Genomic DNA, 18,121 nt, shown 5'->3' with positions numbered 1-18,121 from the left:
TTCGCATCAGTGTTTCTTTATATTGGCGATAGATGATCCGATCAAAAGGGAGGTTATCACAAATGGAAACGAACATCTGGAGATGAACATAACACAAATAATAGTCCAGGTGTGGACGGAGTTTGAATGGAAGGTCAAGGATTTCTCTCTCACCATTCAAAAATTAAGCAATGTCTCTAACATGTGCTGGAGGGGCTGTGGCTTGGTGGGAGACCTCTATGGACATCATGGCGATGCTGATTTTTTGTTGATGCTGTCCTGTGTTTATCTGGGCTACTCCCTTGGTTTGTTTAAACGCAATGTTTAAAAACAATGGCAATTTATTATGATCTGTGTATAGTGCTTGCCAACGTGTCGTCACCATGGGGGGCGTGGCATAGTAGCTTTAGACATACTGGTGGGGGTCAATGTTATGTCAACCTGTTTAAACCCCACCAAGATGTCGGCGCTGCTAACACTTGTTGACGCCCCCTTCAGGATTTTTTGGTACGCACTATAGGGTTGATTCTATGTTTCATGTTGTTCGCCTCCTAGGTGATTATACTGTATATGGGCTGGATAGTGTATCCTGTATCCTGGAGATAAAGTAGAGTCCTATTTCTAAATGTGATATGGGCATCCTGTTTTTGGGGCGGTGTAACCGCCCCCTATAAGTGAGTTTTGGACACTGACCAATCCTGCACCGTGATTGGCCAATAGTCTACAACGCAGTCTACAACCCTAACCCTTCCACAGTCAATGCAAATCTATACTTTTGCAAAGTCAGCCAATCACATTACAGCTAGTGTCATCACCACTAGCTGTAATGTGATTGGCTGACTTTGCAAATTCAGGACTGTGATTGGCTAGCGAAACACATGACACATGTGCATCCCTATGAATAGCAGTATGGACTTAAAAAAAGTCGTATATCCTTTTTTTTAAGTGAGTCATGTTGTGATGACCACACACCACCCACTTCACACTGGGTGTGATTTTTAAAATACTTCAGGGGAACCTCTACAGCCATACTGAAGGCATGTCGGACACATATTTGGGTGACAAAAAAACACACACACATTCATTGAGAATCTGTCTCTTAATTGCCAAGAAGATGATTATGGTCTCCTGGCTGAAGACAAAACCAATGGAGGGAAAGGGTTGTAAGTGTTTACTATATGGAGAACATAACTGCAAGACGTCAGCTATTTTTACAATAAAATGAGCTCCAATTATCCTAAAGCTTCCACAACTGCAACTGGAAAGATAAATATGTCTTTGTCTGGGGATTTACAGTGGGGGACTGGCATACATTGTATACTTTATGCATTGTTGCTTTTTGGTTTGTGTGGTTTCTTGATTTTTGGGTGCCAGAGGCATAGTCATTGGGAGGGTAAGGGGCGAACATGAACTGTACTTGCAAACTGTACAGTATGTGAGACAGATTATTGTGATTGCACCTTATGAAAGACAATAACACATTTTAGATCGAAACAATGAACAAGAACAAATATGTTGAAGCCACAGAGCAATGTTGTGGCCATTCAGCCTTATGACTAACAATGCCAATTTGCGCAGGTAGTGCTACAGTTCGTCTATTACAGTAAGTGTCAGAATGTAGCACAGTTTGCTGGCTGGCCCCATGGGAAACATAGGTCACCTGTGAATTTTTTACATCACAGACGTATACTGTAAAGGAGTATGTATACTATAGAATACAATACAATTCTATTCAAATTCAAATTGATGCGATTGATGCAAAAAGGGGACCTATTAGGGTAACTTCTATATTTTGTTCTGGGACTCCACTAAAGTAACTTTGCCTGATTCACAGTTTACAATGCAGCCACTCATTTCAAATGCTGTCTAAAATAATTTATACTATTTCCCTTTAATGCCCCTCCCTAAAATACTTTCTTTTGATAAGCCAACTTAATTTTTGTGGTGGATGAGAATCGTGTAGGGTCAATGTGGTCACAGCTGATGACCATAAAGAAATGTCTCAGTTGACGTCAGTCAAAACGTCATGGTGTCAGGCTAAGCCTCTCTAAAGTCTATCAAGCTTAATCTACAAAGGGGCAAGGGTCCTGGTTCCGTGGAAAACATCATGTCTCTTACCGGTACCCAAAGTATGATGCCCGGCCCCGGACGAGCCAAACGACTACAAAACCTGACAGTGGAGCATTCAAGATGGAGGGGAAACAGATCATGTGTGTTTCACAATTTACAGTTTACTTTCTTTTGGTAAAAATCTGACGTACAGTGGATTTGTTTTTCTAAGTACCTTAACTTAGTGCTTACGTAGGTGTGGCAGGGTTGGAAATCAACCAGCATACTGTGGTGAGTGTGGTGCAGGGTGTCATGTGTAAATATCTTTTACCTCCTGGTGCTGAACACAACCTAGACCACAGCAGTCCCATGCTATAAAAACCCAGCACTCCAAGCTTGATATATCCCACTTCACCTCATCCCCAGAGCCAACAGGTCACAAACACAACAGAGGAGGGCATAGCAGGCTGTGTGAGTGGCTTGATAGTCGCTATTTCATATAACTAAACTATGATGATTCAGTCACCAGATAAAAACCTTCAAGCTTCAACTAACCCACATCACCTTATCAAAAGACCCGACTAACTGCTCACAAATGCAGCAGAGGAGAGAGATTATAGCAGGCTGCGTGGGTGTTTGATGTGGACAGGAGATAAGGGCATAAACAATAAACACTCGAATAAATGCTCAGCTAAAGTTCGCTCCCAGTTCAACACAACGCTGCATGAGGAGGGATAGGTCTTGTAGATTTGAAAAGTGAGAGCATTTCCCACAGTTACTATCACAACCCATGTCAGAGCCAGAGTTAGCTGAGGGCTTTCCATGGAGAAAGAACATTGAGAACTTTGCAGGCGTTTTAATTTGTTAGTCAGCCGAGGATCCCTTTTCATAACATCAAGTAAACAATTATAATTGGCCTACTTCCCCTTTGCAACCAAGTGGAGGAGGGTGAGTGTGTGTATGTGTGTCTCTGTGTATGAGCTTGTGGGCGCAAGCATGCCTGAATACATGTGTAATTCATGGCATTATATTATCTGTGCACATATCTACATGATTAGAGAAATGTGTTTATTTGTGAAGCTGACTGCATCTGCAGCCTATTTATGCACCAGTCCAACAAGTCACGCGTGTGTGCGTGTGCGTGTGTGTGTGTGTGTGTGTGTGTGTGTGTGTGTGTGTGTGTACTACCGTGAGCGCGCACACTGGACTGAAGCACTAGGCTTCTTCAAGAGCTTTGAGAAATGAGTGCAATAAGTGGGTGTGAGAGAGAATATGGCTGTGCCCACAGGCAACAAGATGCTTAATAATGCATCGGACAATTGGCATGTATTCCCGCTGCTGTCACGCAGGTAATCAGAAGGGCCTGAACAGTGCTTGTGCCTGCCAACATAATGTGTGTGCATCTGTACAGCTATAGCCATTAACCCATAAAAAATGGGAGAGCATCTGTGTCATTTTAAGATTTTAGCATTGGCTATAACAAAAATGCTGATATAAAAGCTCAAAGAGCGTCACTTCATACCGCACTGCGAGCTTGTACATCTGCTATTTTTGAACATTTTTGAAAAATCTTGAAAGTGTTGACTAATTTTGAATTACGAAAAAGTTTGAGAACTACTTATTTAGAGGGCATTTTGTAGAATGGAGTCAGTTCTTACCTTCTACCTGCCATCCCTATTTTGGATTTTTTTGTTGTTGAAATTTTCAAAAATAGCAAAAAGTGTGTGTGTGCCTCTGCTTGCGTGTGTGTGTGTGTGCGTGCGTGCGTGCGTGCGTGCGTGCGTGCGTGCGTGCGTGCGTGCGTGCGTGCGTGCGTGTGTGCGTGCGTGCGTGCGCGTGCACACAATGTACAGTATCTTTGTCCATGTGTCTCTCTGACCATGTGCAAGTTTATTTGTATGTCTGTGTATGTGTGTCCATGTGTGTGCGTGTATTCTCACCAGGCAAGGCGTGACACTCCTGTTGCTGTGCGTCCCACTGACAGTTGAGGTTGAGGGAGCAACTCCTACAGTTAGCCAGCCTGGAGCACTCCTGTTCCTCTCTCCTTTTACACCTGGACGACTCAAGTACAGACTGCACACACAGGCACACATACACACACGCACACACACGCACACAGAAATGCACATTGTTTTAAGCATCATCACATGAAAGGCAGTGCTGTTATACTGTACAGAATCCTTGCAGTGATGTCATCAAAACACATGCCCAACACATTTGATTTAATTTCAGGAGACAAGCATCCTTTATATTATGTAAAAATAAGAATGTAAGAATAACCATCTTTTAGCAGGGGATTTTTTTTTCCAGTTATTTGAAAAGATTTAGAAAAGTTAGAAAAGTTAGATTTAAACTCATTCAAAACTAGGTAATGAGAATATTTAAATAATAGATGATTGCGATCCTTATGAAATTGCTAAAACGAATGGTTTGATGACATCGAAAGTTAAATCTCACAATAATAATCACGCACACCCTTTCAACATATTGTCACGTGTCACGTGAAGCTTGACCAATGTTAGCTTGGCTGGGGGGGGGGGACACAGCGAAAATCAAACGAAAACATACTCTCCACCATGCCTTCGGCCTGGCGGAGACAATAATTTACTTCATTCTAATTTAAACGTGCTTATCCATCAAATGTAATGTGACCCTATGCTTGTCTGTGATTCAGCCGTATCATCACAGCCACCCTGTAGAATAGAGGAATCATTTTACATCTTGACCCGTCTTTAACTCAGATGAAAAGGATCTCCTATAGCAGGACTATAACACTGACAAACTGAAGCATCTTCCACAGAGAACAGCATGAGATGAGACACAACATACTGTAGGAGAAATCGGGTGCCAAGGAAGTGTTGAGGATATTGTGTCTTGAACCACAAACCTACTGGGCCTAAGATGCAATCCTGCCGAGATTTCTTTCCTGTGTCGCCCTCTCAGATTTCCTGCTGTCTGTTAAATTAAGAAAACTAGCCTAAGAGGCTATCTCCCCTGGCCCACTATGGCCAGGGGAGATATTAGGCTTTTAGCGAGCCACTCTGTGAGCCACTGTGAGACTCATTTTTGTGCGGCGGCCATCATTCAATGTACTTTTTCATCTTGAGGAGACATCCATGTTTCTCTGCAGAGGTTCCAGGAGAACATCAGCGTTTCTCTGCTCGCTCTCTGCGCTGTACAGGTTGTTCTCCTGGATGTAGCGAACAACAGGGTCCGGCAGCAGGTACCTGACGCTCTGTCCCCGACGCAGCGCTCGCCGCACGTGAGTGGCCGAAATCTCGTTTGTCACCCATTCGCGGACCACGTGGATGTTCTTACGATGCCTCCAGAGGGCGTCCGATTGGTGGACGACCTTCTCGGCGTCTGCCCCGTGGCGGCTGATGCAGACCACGCCGTAGAGGCCTACGATTTCAGCCACGTCCTCCTCCTTCCACAGATTTGGAATCCCAAAGGAGTCCAGGACGTCGGCCCCACACAGCAGCATCAGCCGAGGGCTTTGTCTCGTCGTGCGACGAGGTGGTGGATCCTGAGGAGAATGCTCCTTCTTTGCAATCTTTCTCCTTCTTTGCGGCTCTTTGTTCTGCCCGACCGCTACCGGTTCCCCGCAGTGATGGCGTGCTACTTTAACCGTCTCCGTCCACTCGGGCTGTAGGCTCTCCCAGGGATCTACTGTGATCCAGTCGGAGCCATCTCTGGCCAGCTGGGCCATCTGCACACGGTGGTGGGCTTCGATCAGGCCCTTCTTCTTATAACCGTCACCCACCGGAGAGATGATGCCTTTCACCACCTTGTATTGGCCGCTGTCTTCCAGGTAGTCTCTGGCGAGCTCAAACATCCTCAGGTGCATGTTGGTTACGGGGTTGAAAGAGCCACAGGACAGCAGCACCACTTTGGTTAGACGCTGGGACTCCATTGTCTTTGGACTGATTCTCTGCTCTAATAGCTCCTCCTGTTACTGATTTAAAGTGCGTCTCACGACAGTGTGAAGGCAGACTAACTTAAAATCGTGCCGCGCTTTTAACTTTGATCTGCCTCGACACTCGCGTCATCACTTTGACACCAGTCTTGTTTATGATGCCCAAATATGGACGTCCATGACATGAGACTGGCATCCAGGCGCTCTGATCAGAACATGGGGTAACCATGGCAACCTGATGTCAACAAAAATGTAAGCGCAAAGGATAGACACACACGCACACACACACACACGCACACAGCAGGTAACCATGGAAACCTAATGTCAACAAACATTTAAAAGCCAAGGACAGACACACAAAGACATGTCTCTCTGTGTCTATCCTTTCACTCATGCCTAAATATGAAGTTCCTCACTGACGCCATCAATATGATGTCAGTTTTGCCCAAATATGGAGTTAGAAAATGCCCCACATTTGGCCTTCAAATACTCCTACACCTACACCTATTTTACCCTAGCACCCACCTGTTTTCCCATAGCAACCACCTATTGCACCATACCAACCACTGTTTTACCATAGCAATGACCTGTCTTACCCTTAGCAACCACCTATTATACCCTAGCAACCACTGTTTTATGCTAGCGACTAGTGATGCGCGGGTCAGGTTTTTTCATGACCCGCCCCGCCCCGCCACGGAACCTAACCCGCCTCGCGAACCGATAAATAAATCTATGGCTCAACCAAGCCCGCGGATCGTTCCTATAATTCTGTAAAATCAAGGTTAGAAAATAATCTTCAAGTATACACCCCAAGTGTATTCAATCTGTTTTATTGTTATTATTCTTATTCTTATTAGGAATAAAGACAAAACAAGAGCATATGATTTTTCTTCTTTTTTTGCGTGTGAGAGCGGCTGACCCGCTCACCCGCAGCCCGCATAATTGCCTCTGAAATCCTGACTCGACCACCCGCGCCGCGGGTCGACCCGCGGGTTACGGGTCGGCCCGCGCATCACTACTAGCGACCATCTGTTTCCCTCAGCAACCACCTGTTATCCATACCAACCACTGTTTACCCTAGCAACGACCTGATCTGGTCACCCTCCCAGACAGTGGCTGGCCTCCTCCCAACTGTGTCATCACCTTTGAGTGTACTCTATATTGATCACGTATTTGTATACATCGTGCAGGTAGCAATGTATTTGTATTTGTGAAAAGCGGAAGTTATTAGACAATTATGTTATGAATGCAGAATGTTATTCAATTATCAAAAGAAGGTTCTTACAAACATGTATTTTAATTAATGACTTATAGGCTACACAGAGCAGTAGGCTATAAATAATGTTGTCAGTTATACATTTGTATCCCACAATAAAAGACTGACTGCGCTGATTTTTCTGGAGAAGGTTGAGTTGAGTTGGCCATACAGGCAGTAGTGATAGAGATTGTCATCTGTCTTTGCACTAAAAGGTATCGCGTTGGAGCTGTTCATGTGATTGATGAGACACTAGACAGCACGTGTTTCCAAAAACACACACACACACACACACACAGTGTACTGTGGATTTTTTAAGCTAGTGGAGCGCTACGTCACATGCATGCGCTGCTGCGCATACACGCGCATGTGAGCGATCGCCGATTTAAATAACCTCTTTAATATGTAGGCAATAGGCATATATATTAACTGGCTACAAAGCAGACTGTACCGTGTATATTGGGGGCAATTTAGAGTACTTGTGCCCTGACCTGTCTTCCAGCACAGGTGACCAGATCTGAACAGCTCATTAGACATTAAGATAACCCTGAGGCCAGAGGGTGGTGAGCATCTGTGCGGACATGCTTGGTTGCCCAGCCCAGGGGGTCTGGGTGGTCCCTGACCCCCTGGGAGAAAGAGGGACTAAAGCGCTGACTAGGGAACATAGGAGATGTGATGTGAACAAAGATTACTTTACTGTAATTTGTCTTCTGCAAGAAATACATCTTATGTTTTGATCTTCTTCTAAATTTTCTGTGACACAAAATGTGTTGCTAGTTACTTTCAAGAAACCAGGTCACTGGTTGAGTCTCACAAGCTGCTAAATCTAGCAGAAAAGTCACCAAGTAGGCAACATGCATGAATAAACAAGGAGGTCGCGAGATCACTTTTTCGCAAGAATGAAAGTACTAGAAATGGATCGTTTCCCCTCCAAATGTCAAGGGTCAAATACACACATGTCCTCTCCTCTTGGCTCCATGCTTCCATAAGCTCAACTGATGTTCAGACAACATGGACGGTGGTCGAGACAGAGACAGGGCCCCTCCATGCTGCTGGGCCAGCTCCAGAGTCAGCTACAAACACACATAAAACACACACATAGAACACACACACACACACACACACACACACACACGCACACACACACACGCAGAAATGCAGTACATTCATGCACAAACACATACACACACAGAGAACATAGAAACGTTTGAGAGAACAGACAGAGGACAATAAGCACAGCACAATACTCAGGGGTTGTGTCGAGATGCAACATGTTGAGAGCTTGTAGATCTGTTGATTTTTTTATCCATTTTCATATAAAATGACAAGCCCAAAATAGGGATGCCATGTTGAAAATGTTCCAAAAAAATGAGGTAGCCCTATTGGACTTAATTAATGGTTTATTTTATTAAATCAATATTTAAATCAATTTTATAATTGATCAATTTGAATAGTTCAATTAACTGTTGCACCCCTAGCTAAGAGGCAGGGACAAGCTACTCACCACAGTACAGTTGCTGGAGGCAGAGATACATTTCCTGTCCTCACACCACTGACAGCCCAGTGTGTTGGCCGTACAGCTGGCACAGTCTGAGAAATGGATGCACTGCTCATCTTTACTGTCTGGAACAGAAACACACACACACAAGCATAATTTATACTCTGCGTTGTTAGCTTGTAGATCAGCTCCTTTAAGCAAGAGACACTGTTGTGCGATGGGAGTATAAATTAAGCTTCAAGATTTAACAGATGTTCCACAAGGCTCTACAAGTATTAGTCAAAATAGCAGCAGCTTCTGCAATTATTCATGGGCAGGTTTTTAAAGTACAACATCAGGCATGCATGCTTGAAGAAATGTTTTGCTGAAATGTTTGGCGTCGCTACAGAAGTTTCCACTTTGGGTTAGCAGTTTAACCCTGCCCTAAATAATGAATATCAAAATACATTAAAACCACGGTGTAAATGTGTGGCTCTTACAGGTTTACAGCTGAATACGGACACATTGCTTTTGCATACCGTTGTCCAATACCACAGCCTTTCCTTTTAAATGCAGGAATGCATGTATGACATTTTATTTTGGTTTATAAACCTTGGTTTTGGACACACCGCGAATACTGTATATAAGGAGGACAATCGAAAATATAAAGATTAAGTCTAAACTACTTCACCATTGTGACATTGCACTATAATTTGTGGAAATACTGAAATGGTTGTTATTATAGAGCTAGTAGCCTATACTGTAGCTATAGTTTACTGTACTTGGCTGATTTGGATAATAATACGTCTATTTCAGTCACTGCTAGAGATGTGAGGTAGGTGTTTAGCTCTCTTTGGGAGTCACAAGATTTATTGTCACAAATGATTCCATTGTCAAGAGTAACCATGTGGTTTAGTACAACACAACATCAACAAACGACACTTTACTTAAGCAATATTACACGAGAGGGTGTGCTTTACCGTCATTATTGGCACGCCAGTGATGCGGTCAGGAACGAGGCGAAGCCGAGTTCCGCCAGCATCACTGAAGTGCCAATAATGTAAGGTAAAGCACACCCTCGAGTGTAATATTGCGATTATACAACAGTTACCAACAAAACACATCCAAATGTATTCATATTGTGGGGCAATTAATAATAAAAATGTTTCGCTATTGTCCGTTTCCCTGTAAAGAGAAGAGTTTTTGACTGAGAGACATTAAATAGTCCCTGTAGCAGTGCTTTGAGTTTGAGGCACCGTCTCATCAACACAGCTGAGCTATCAATGCTTGCGCAGTGGAATGAATTCCAGTAGGCTATATGCTCCGTTGTACGACCGTGTCACGCGGCCAAAATAACTGATCTACAAGCTGACAACGCGTCGCGATGGCGACGCGTTGTGAACTTGTAGATCGGCTATTTTGGCCGCGTGACACGGTCGTACAACGGAGCATATAGCCTACTGGACTGTTAACGAAATGGGAGTCATTTTACTTTACACAGGAGGATATTTATAACCTTCTAACCATTGATCAACCGTAAATCCACCAAATTAACAACATAGTCCATTTTGCATAGCTGTTTGTTCTCCGGTGGCGGCGGTGGGTCAGGCTACTGTCTGTTTGTTTTCCTACCGTGGGACAGAGTGACTTCACAGCACAGCTGTGCCATATAATGGTCTAATCAGGTGCGGACTGGACTGCACTGCGGAGTGATTTATTAATGTGATTAGGCCCGTGCTATGATGCTGGTTTGAAGCACGGCTAGAAAGCTATTTCAACCAATCAGATTGCTTGGTCGGAACTACCTGTTGTATAATATACAGTAAACAACCTCGCAGCAGCAAGTCCACTGTCTCGCACCCATCTGTAACCAATCCACTTGCATGATTGGTGGAGCAGCAATACATGTGCCAATTAAAGGATTGTGTGTGAACAGAGCAACAATCTGTGTCTATATGTCTAATCTTTAAGTATAACACACCTTACACAAATACAAAAAGGATTTGTAAACTCTCACACATATTTTATGATTAGCTTGCATTGTAAATTGTACATTGTGCTGTAGGTGTTTTCACTCTGGTTCTACAGTTTAGTTCTAATGACATACAAGGGACAGGGCACCTGAGGTAGACTCACCTGCTTTATTACTATTATTAAGCTTAGGACCCATCTAGAATTAAATTCCAATTACAGCAATTTATACCCTGTGTGGCTGAAGAAGGCAGGTATTCACAGCATGCAGTCACACAGAGGCGTACACAAATACAGACGTGGACACACACACACACACACACACAAGGACAGAAAAAGAAATTACATTCATAGACACAGCTTATATACACAGATGGATAAAGGCACCGAGGCAGAGGTTAATTAAAAATAAATTGAAACATTTTGAAAATGTTTGAAAATAGGACTTAACCACACGAAAAAAATGGATCTTGTTGCAAAGTGTTGTGCCTTTGCAGAAAAGCTATTTTCGTCAAAGAGATTGGGTGTGCAGGGATATAAAAAAAAGAGCAGGCCTAGAAACGACCCCTGGGGGACTCCAGTCAATGGAGTAATTAGGGTTTAATTGGTTAAGTTTAACTCTCATTTGATAATGAAGGCAGTCAATCCACCTGTCCTAATGTTCCACTAGAACCTGACTCACTGTACCGCAATCACGATCACCATCTCCTACATAAACCTGCTCTGGGCTGTCTTACAGCAGCATACCTGAACAAACACTGCTGCTAGGAATGGCGAGAGATGGAGATTCAATCCAATTGTAATTAGTTTGGAATGAGGTAATCGTAGCGGTTTTGACCCTTGGTCCAGCAATTACAGTGCACAAACAAACTTCAGAGGCTGAGTCATTTAGAATAATTATTATTCTCAGAGGACAAAACAAAAGGTTGTTGTCATAGAGGGTCAGGCATAACTGCACTTTACATTCCTGAGCAAACACGGTGACATAACAGTACAAATAGTTTTGAGGTTGAGTGACTTAGGCTTTTGATGTTAAATGGTCTGCATTTCTATTATATTCCCTTTTATCCAAAGCGCTCTCAATGCCACACACTGTGAAAGTTGGCCAATGGCTCCAGGCCCCAATAATGCATTTTTATTCACCAAAGAAACACCAACCAGTCCGTGCAATAATATGTACAGTGCAGGCCTGTCCAGAAAATAGGTATATCAAAACTAAGACGTGCACAAAATCAAACAAAGGCAAAAGGCTAAAAGAATAGCAACCTACAGTAGGTAGCTACATAACTATATACCCTTCCATGAAGGGCCCCAGCAGCTCTCTTCTTCTGGCTGTTCTGTAGCCTTCCCAAACCTAACTCTCTACACCTGCAGATTCATTCCAAGCCAAGCCATAGCCTGTGAATGACTCGTAATGAAATCATATTTGATACACCGAATTAACAACCTCACAAAAACAAAAAAACAAACAAACAAACAGGAAAAAGGGAACAATGACATGAAAGACGGTGAAGGAGGAAGAACAAAAAAATGTAAGGTTTGGCGTACCAGGTCTTGGAGGGCAGAAGGGAGCAGGTACGGCGTGGTTGGCCAGGTAAGGCTCCCAGGGGACACAGCCGGCATTAAGCCAGTAGCAGCGGAATCCGGGTCCGGCGCTGGCACACCGAGCTGGATCGGAGAAGGCCTGGCAGGCCGGAGGGCTGTAGGCCAGGACGTCATTTAGAAGGAGCCCTGAGAAACCTCCAAACACGTACATAGACCTGAAGAAGACACAGAGAGATCCCGAGATTTATACATAAACAAGGAGAGAAATGCATACAGAATGTCTAAACGTGCATGAGTTTATACAGACAGGTTCAGAGAGCAAAGAAACTTTCAAAAATGCACTATGTAAGGCACAGACTTGTGGAGCTGTTCACAGTAGAGATGAAAACATCAGAGCCTATTGAGGATAAATATGGAAGCAAAGGTTTTATGTTTTTAGCTGATGTTTTGCTGGTGCTTCTCTATTCAAGGTTACAACAATAAGCAACAACAATAAGCAACTTTCAGGCATCAAATAATTCGTTTTAGGGATGTTAACAATTAATCGACTATCAGTTAATTGCTAATAACAATTTTATCAATTCTATTTTAAATTAAACAATTAACTTTTTTTTCTCTCCTTTATATAGCCAGAGAAAATCACATTAAGACTGATATGTCTTTTTCCCTGCTTCCCTGCATACTCAAACAGTTACACACATTCACACCAGGGAGCTCCCAAGAACAACCCCAGTTTATTGTTTTGGGGTTAGTTGCCTCACTGGGCAGTTTTACTGTCGCCTTTCCCATTTCAAGAGTGACTATGGTCGGGTTAATGCCCTTTACATGTTAAAGTAGACTACATAATCTATTTCATATTCTTTGTTATGCCTTTTTCTCAAATACATCTTTGATTGAAATTAAGGAATATAACATGCATATTGTATTCTGTATCATAAACAAAATGTACCTTACTACGTTATAGCTGACATGTATTGATCCAGAGGAAAATCATCAATTATGAATGAATCGATTCCTTAAAAGTAGATTGGTGCACAATTCCCATTCCAGTTTTTCTTCACGTATGTGCATTGCCATTTCCTGTTTGCAATTATTCAAAACAAACTGATAATTTGATTATCTGTTTCAATCTGTTCACTATCAGCGACACCACGCCTCCCAGATTCTGGTCTTAGTGGCTAATGTATCTGTTATTTTTGTACAGTTGCTGCTGTTCTTTACTTTGTTGTTTCACCTTGGCTACCACATGTCTGCAGCACAACTGCATTGGCTTTCCCAAGTTCAGGTCTTGCTCATAGAAACCGTCCTTGCAGACTATCATCAGAAATAACACAAACAAACCTATCACCTTCTTTCAGTCTCTGTTGTGTGAACAACTCAAGTTCAACATCACCTCCAAGGCCACAACAATCATTTATACACTCACCTCTGGTCAGGCATGAATCTAGCAGACAGGAAAACACAGACAAACTTTGAACAATGTATAGGAGAAAGTAAAAAACACAAAACACAGCTGAGGAAGAAGCAAAGGTGAGGAGATGTGAATCAAACGGAAACTTAAAATAACATGGGGATAGAGTGAGCTTGAGAGTGAGAGAAAATGAAGACACAAGTTTGATAACGGCATGGCCTCCATGTAGAATTTTGTTGCCATCAAAGCAATTTACTAGGTGTGCAGTTTACTGTCTGCCCTCGCTTCCCACTGAAAACAAACCAAAACTCATTTAACAATAGCGTCCTCGGAGCAGACAAAACCACGGAAAGATATTCACATTTTAACTTGCTCTTTCATCATAGAAACAAGTGGGCTTATAACCAAAATGATCCATGTTCTCTGGGAGAAGTGGTGTTAGTGTTCCGTGTAGAAATATAGTTAGTGGGAATTAAAACATAAGCGCACCACCGGAAGTAGAGCGCTGAGGGCAGACCAAAAACCCTGGTTTCCTTGCGCACGGGTGCACCATTTAGCTCCCCCCAGAGCCAAGTGAAAGAGTAAAAAACAGCAGAGGGCGCTGTTTTTCCTTTTTATTTGGCGATGGGTTCCCAGATTGCCTGTAAGCAGACAAGCTCTGTCTGGCCAAAATGTAAGAGTCAGACAAATGAACAGTGTTTGTTTTCGCAACTTGTCCACTATAATGAATGTAATGATGACAAAGCAGGATACTGACAACATCTGCTCCGCTAGAAATTGCGTTGAATTACCGTAGGTTACTATGGAATGGGGGAAGACGTACCCGTTGCTAACCACAGCCGAATGCCCAAAACGGTTGACGTCCCTGTGAAGGTCAGGCCTGGGAAGGACTGTCCACTCATCACATGCTGTGGAGAAAGACACAGGCACAATATTCAAGTCTCAGTTCTCCTGCAGTTAAATGTGTTTGCAAATGTTTGCTAACCAAATGCAGGTCAATGTAAGGCAGGACGCGAGCATGAAATAAATCTGGGGCACTTTTGGTATACCAAAATCCCACCCATAAGTACTTGAATCAGAAACACTCACGTCAAAGTAGATTTAACCATTTATTGGCACAAATGGAATACATTTAAGCTTGGCGTTAAAGCTCCGCTCTTGGGAGAATATTCACTGAATTTTGTCCTGCTAAGCATATATTCAGGGAATGCTTAAGCAAATCCCCCATAGGGATACAATGTTAACAATAAGCTGTACATTGACATATTAGTTTGAATTAGCAGATATACATGATAATCACCAGTATTTGAGCCTATGCCAGACTCTAAACAAGCAGATATACATGATAATCACAAGTATTTGAGCCTATGCCAGACTCTAATCAAAAAGGTTGAGGCTGGGGTGGAGAAGGCAGCTTAGCAGAAGTGGTCAGGCAGCAAGACCAGCAGAGACCTAGAGAATTCGAACCGTATTTAAAGGAACCTTGTTGCTAATGCGTGAGCTGTGATTGGAGTATGAGTGTGTGACGTAATGACCAGCAGTGCTGTGAATGGGGAATAGAAAGCTGATGTTCACATCAGCTGACTGACAGCTGGTTACAGCTTTGGCGTGCAAAACATCCGTGTCCTGCATGAACTAACGCTATGCTTCATTTATAATAACGTATAAAGGGCCCACTGTAACTTGCCCCAGAAACAGCTATATTAGGAGCTTAATCAGGCTTAATGATACGTTACTGCACGGACAATCTGTGGTTCTTCCGATTTGCTGCTTCGGAGATACAGAGAGCACCATGTATCCATTAAGATATACATACCAATTCAATATACAGTCCAGGGCTAAGAACAAATGCAGTCTGCTACTGCAGACCACAGAGCACAGAGCACACCCACATGTGCCATGTAACTTATATAGTTGCTAGGGGAGAGGTCAGGGCTTTCTCATTTACTTTTTAACAGTACTATAGCATTTACCCAGGCTAGTTGTCTGTGCTGCTTTTCTTTCCTTGCGCCCTCATCAGGTATGGTCAATGAAACAACCCATTGGCAAGCTACAATCAGTACAATCTATTGAGGTAAATGGACTGCATTTATATAGCAAAACTCTTTTCTCTCCTACCCACTCAAAGCACTTTACAATGTCTGCCTCACATACATGTACACCCGTTCACACATACCGATGGCAGCCATGCAGGACGAAGGGTCCAGTGTTCTGCTCAAGGACACTTTGCCAACGCTTGGAGGAACCACCACTATCTCCTGAGCTACTGCATGAAAAGAATGAATAACCTACTAGTGTATGTACATGTATTTGAGGAGAAGACCAGTCATGTGTAGATTACTCTTTTAAAGCATCCAGCACTGACATGGACATAAGGACTTCTCAACAGTAATGAGAGGGGGGGGGGGCAGATAAAACACTTGGGGAATGCGACTGTGTGGGTTCTCACAGTTGGCTGTCTTTAAGCTTGATTGCATCTCTAGCCACTGCAATACGCTGTTACAAAAACATTTCATTCACACATTCAGATACTAAGTGAGGGTATACTTTTATTAGCCTATTATTGTCTCCGCCAGGCCGAAGGCCTGGTGAGAGAGTATGTTTTATCCTCCGTCCGTCCGTCCGTCTGTCCATGTGTCCGTCCTGTCTGTGTGTTAGCAGCTAATCTCCGGCACCGTTGGCCCGGTCGCTCCGAAACTGTGCACACACACTCCCTGGATGCCAATTCAGAACCTCTGCCCCAATTTTTGTCTCCGCCAGGCCGAAAGGCATGGCGAGAGAGTATGTTTTACCCCCTGTCCGTCCGTCCGTGTGTCCGTGTGTCCGTGTGTCCGTGTGTCCGTCCGTCATTCGATCTGTCTGTGTACAGCTAATCTCCGGCACCGTTGGCTTGCTCGCAGCCAAACTGTGCACACACAGTCCCTGGATACCAGAGCAGAACCTCTGCCCCAAATTTTTCACAGGGGCCTGTTATAGCGCCACCAGGAGGCCGATTTGTGCAAAACACATTTTTTGACAGTACTCCTACAGATTTTGTCCAAAAATCCCACAAATCGGTACACAGTATCTCTACAGTCATTAAACGAAACGGGTCTTTCAGATTTCTCATATTCCATCCTGATTGGCTAAAAATGTCTTCCAAAGTTTGCAGGAGTGCTCCGTTTTGAACAAAATGCCTCAAATCATGAACACAGCATGCACTTTCCGAGAAATTTTGCAAGCACATTCCCATTAGGCCGAGGAAGAACTACCATTTGAACATTTTTAAATCAGCCTCATGGTGGCGCTATAACAGGCCGATTCGTGTTTTTACCTATAATTGCACCGATCTGTGTAAAACTTTGTATGCACACTCCCTATAGGTCAAGGAAAAACCTTTGCCCTGCATTTTTCACATCTGCCTTTTATAGCGCCACCAGGAGGCCGACTTGTGTAAAACACATTTTTAGCGGCGCTAGCCGCTCTATACCTTTAGGTATAGAGCGGATATTAGCCCTCTATGCCTGGCTTTTGCGTCAACGTTCTGATTGGTCAGGTGCGCCAACGTTCTGATTGGTCAGGTGCGTCAACGTTCTGATTGGTCAGGTGCGTCAACGTTCTGATTGGTCAGGTGCGCCAAAGTTGTGATTGGTCACTATTCATGACATCACTATGATGTCATGAATATAGAATTCGATGTCTATATAAACGATGACAATGACTTCATCTTATTATTCATTTGGCTAAAGTCTCCGTCTAGGTAAGTTATTTAAAGTTAATATGACGAATAGAAAGAGAAAGATACAAGAACAGATGAAGGGTGAATGTATAGAAAGTCTGAGTTCGGGACCCAGTCATCCGTTATGACAGAATGGTTTGATAGAGACGATCGAGAATCCAAGAGTCCGTTAAGGTTCTGATTGGTCAGGCCCGTCAAGGTTCTGATTGGTCAGGCCCGTCAAGGTTGTGATTTGTCAGGCAAGGGGACTATTCATGACATCACTATGATGTCAAGGTTTATTTTTTTATTTCCTCATGTTTTTTTTTGTATATATTTTTATTTGGCTAAAGTCTCCTTCTAGGTAAGTTATTTAAAGTTAGATCCTCAATTTAACTTTATCTGTCGTCGACGCTCTGATTGGTCAGACCCGTCAACAAAGTGATTGGTCAAGCTTCACATGACACATGGCTATAAACACATTATAAACACATATCGATGACATAATGTATTCAAAGGCGCCGCTACCTTCACACAGGGTGTGATTTTTTTATACTACTCCTTCCAATTGTATCCAAATTTCACGCAAATCGTTACACATGATCTCTATAGTCATGTGATCACGACGGATGTGTTTGATTTTTCATACTCCATACTGATTGGCTAAGATTGACATCTAAAGTTTGCATTATTGGCTTGTTTTGAACAAAATTCTGCAAATCATGAACGCACCGTCCAATTGCGCTCAAACTTTGCACGCACATTCACACTATGTTGAGGAACAAATGCCACCCTTTTAACATTGGCCTGTTATAGCGCCA

At 43.2% G+C, this 18,121-nt stretch overlaps 2 protein-coding genes across 2 annotated transcripts in view; both read right to left on the bottom strand.

Moving 5' to 3' along the window:
* LOC311058033 (attractin-like protein 1) overlaps positions 1-18,121 on the bottom strand; it is a 337,913-nt gene that overhangs the window by 209,031 nt on the left and 110,761 nt on the right. Inside the window, exons 11-15 of the mRNA XM_084075308.1 lie at positions 14,427-14,511; positions 12,196-12,407; positions 8,704-8,822; positions 8,156-8,272; positions 3,969-4,101 (exon numbers count right to left, since the gene is read on the bottom strand). Of these exons, the coding sequence (XP_083931434.1) occupies positions 3,969-4,101; positions 8,156-8,272; positions 8,704-8,822; positions 12,196-12,407; positions 14,427-14,511 (666 nt within the window). The remainder of the gene's footprint in view (positions 1-3,968; positions 4,102-8,155; positions 8,273-8,703; positions 8,823-12,195; positions 12,408-14,426; positions 14,512-18,121) is intronic.
* Positions 5,126-5,941, bottom strand: LOC311058084 (nicotinamide/nicotinic acid mononucleotide adenylyltransferase 1-like; the record flags this gene model as incomplete). Its single annotated transcript, XM_084075391.1, has 1 exon — positions 5,126-5,941. The coding sequence occupies one exon, from the start codon at positions 5,939-5,941 to the stop codon at positions 5,126-5,128; it is 816 nt and encodes a 271-aa protein (XP_083931517.1).

This window comes from Gymnoscopelus microlampas, assembly GCF_963454915.1.
Source record: "Gymnoscopelus microlampas genome assembly, chromosome: 13".
Lineage (NCBI taxonomy): Eukaryota > Metazoa > Chordata > Actinopteri > Myctophiformes > Myctophidae > Gymnoscopelus > Gymnoscopelus microlampas.
The sequence above is the reverse complement of the archived record's forward strand: the minus strand, read 5'-3'. Positions and strand labels throughout refer to the sequence as shown.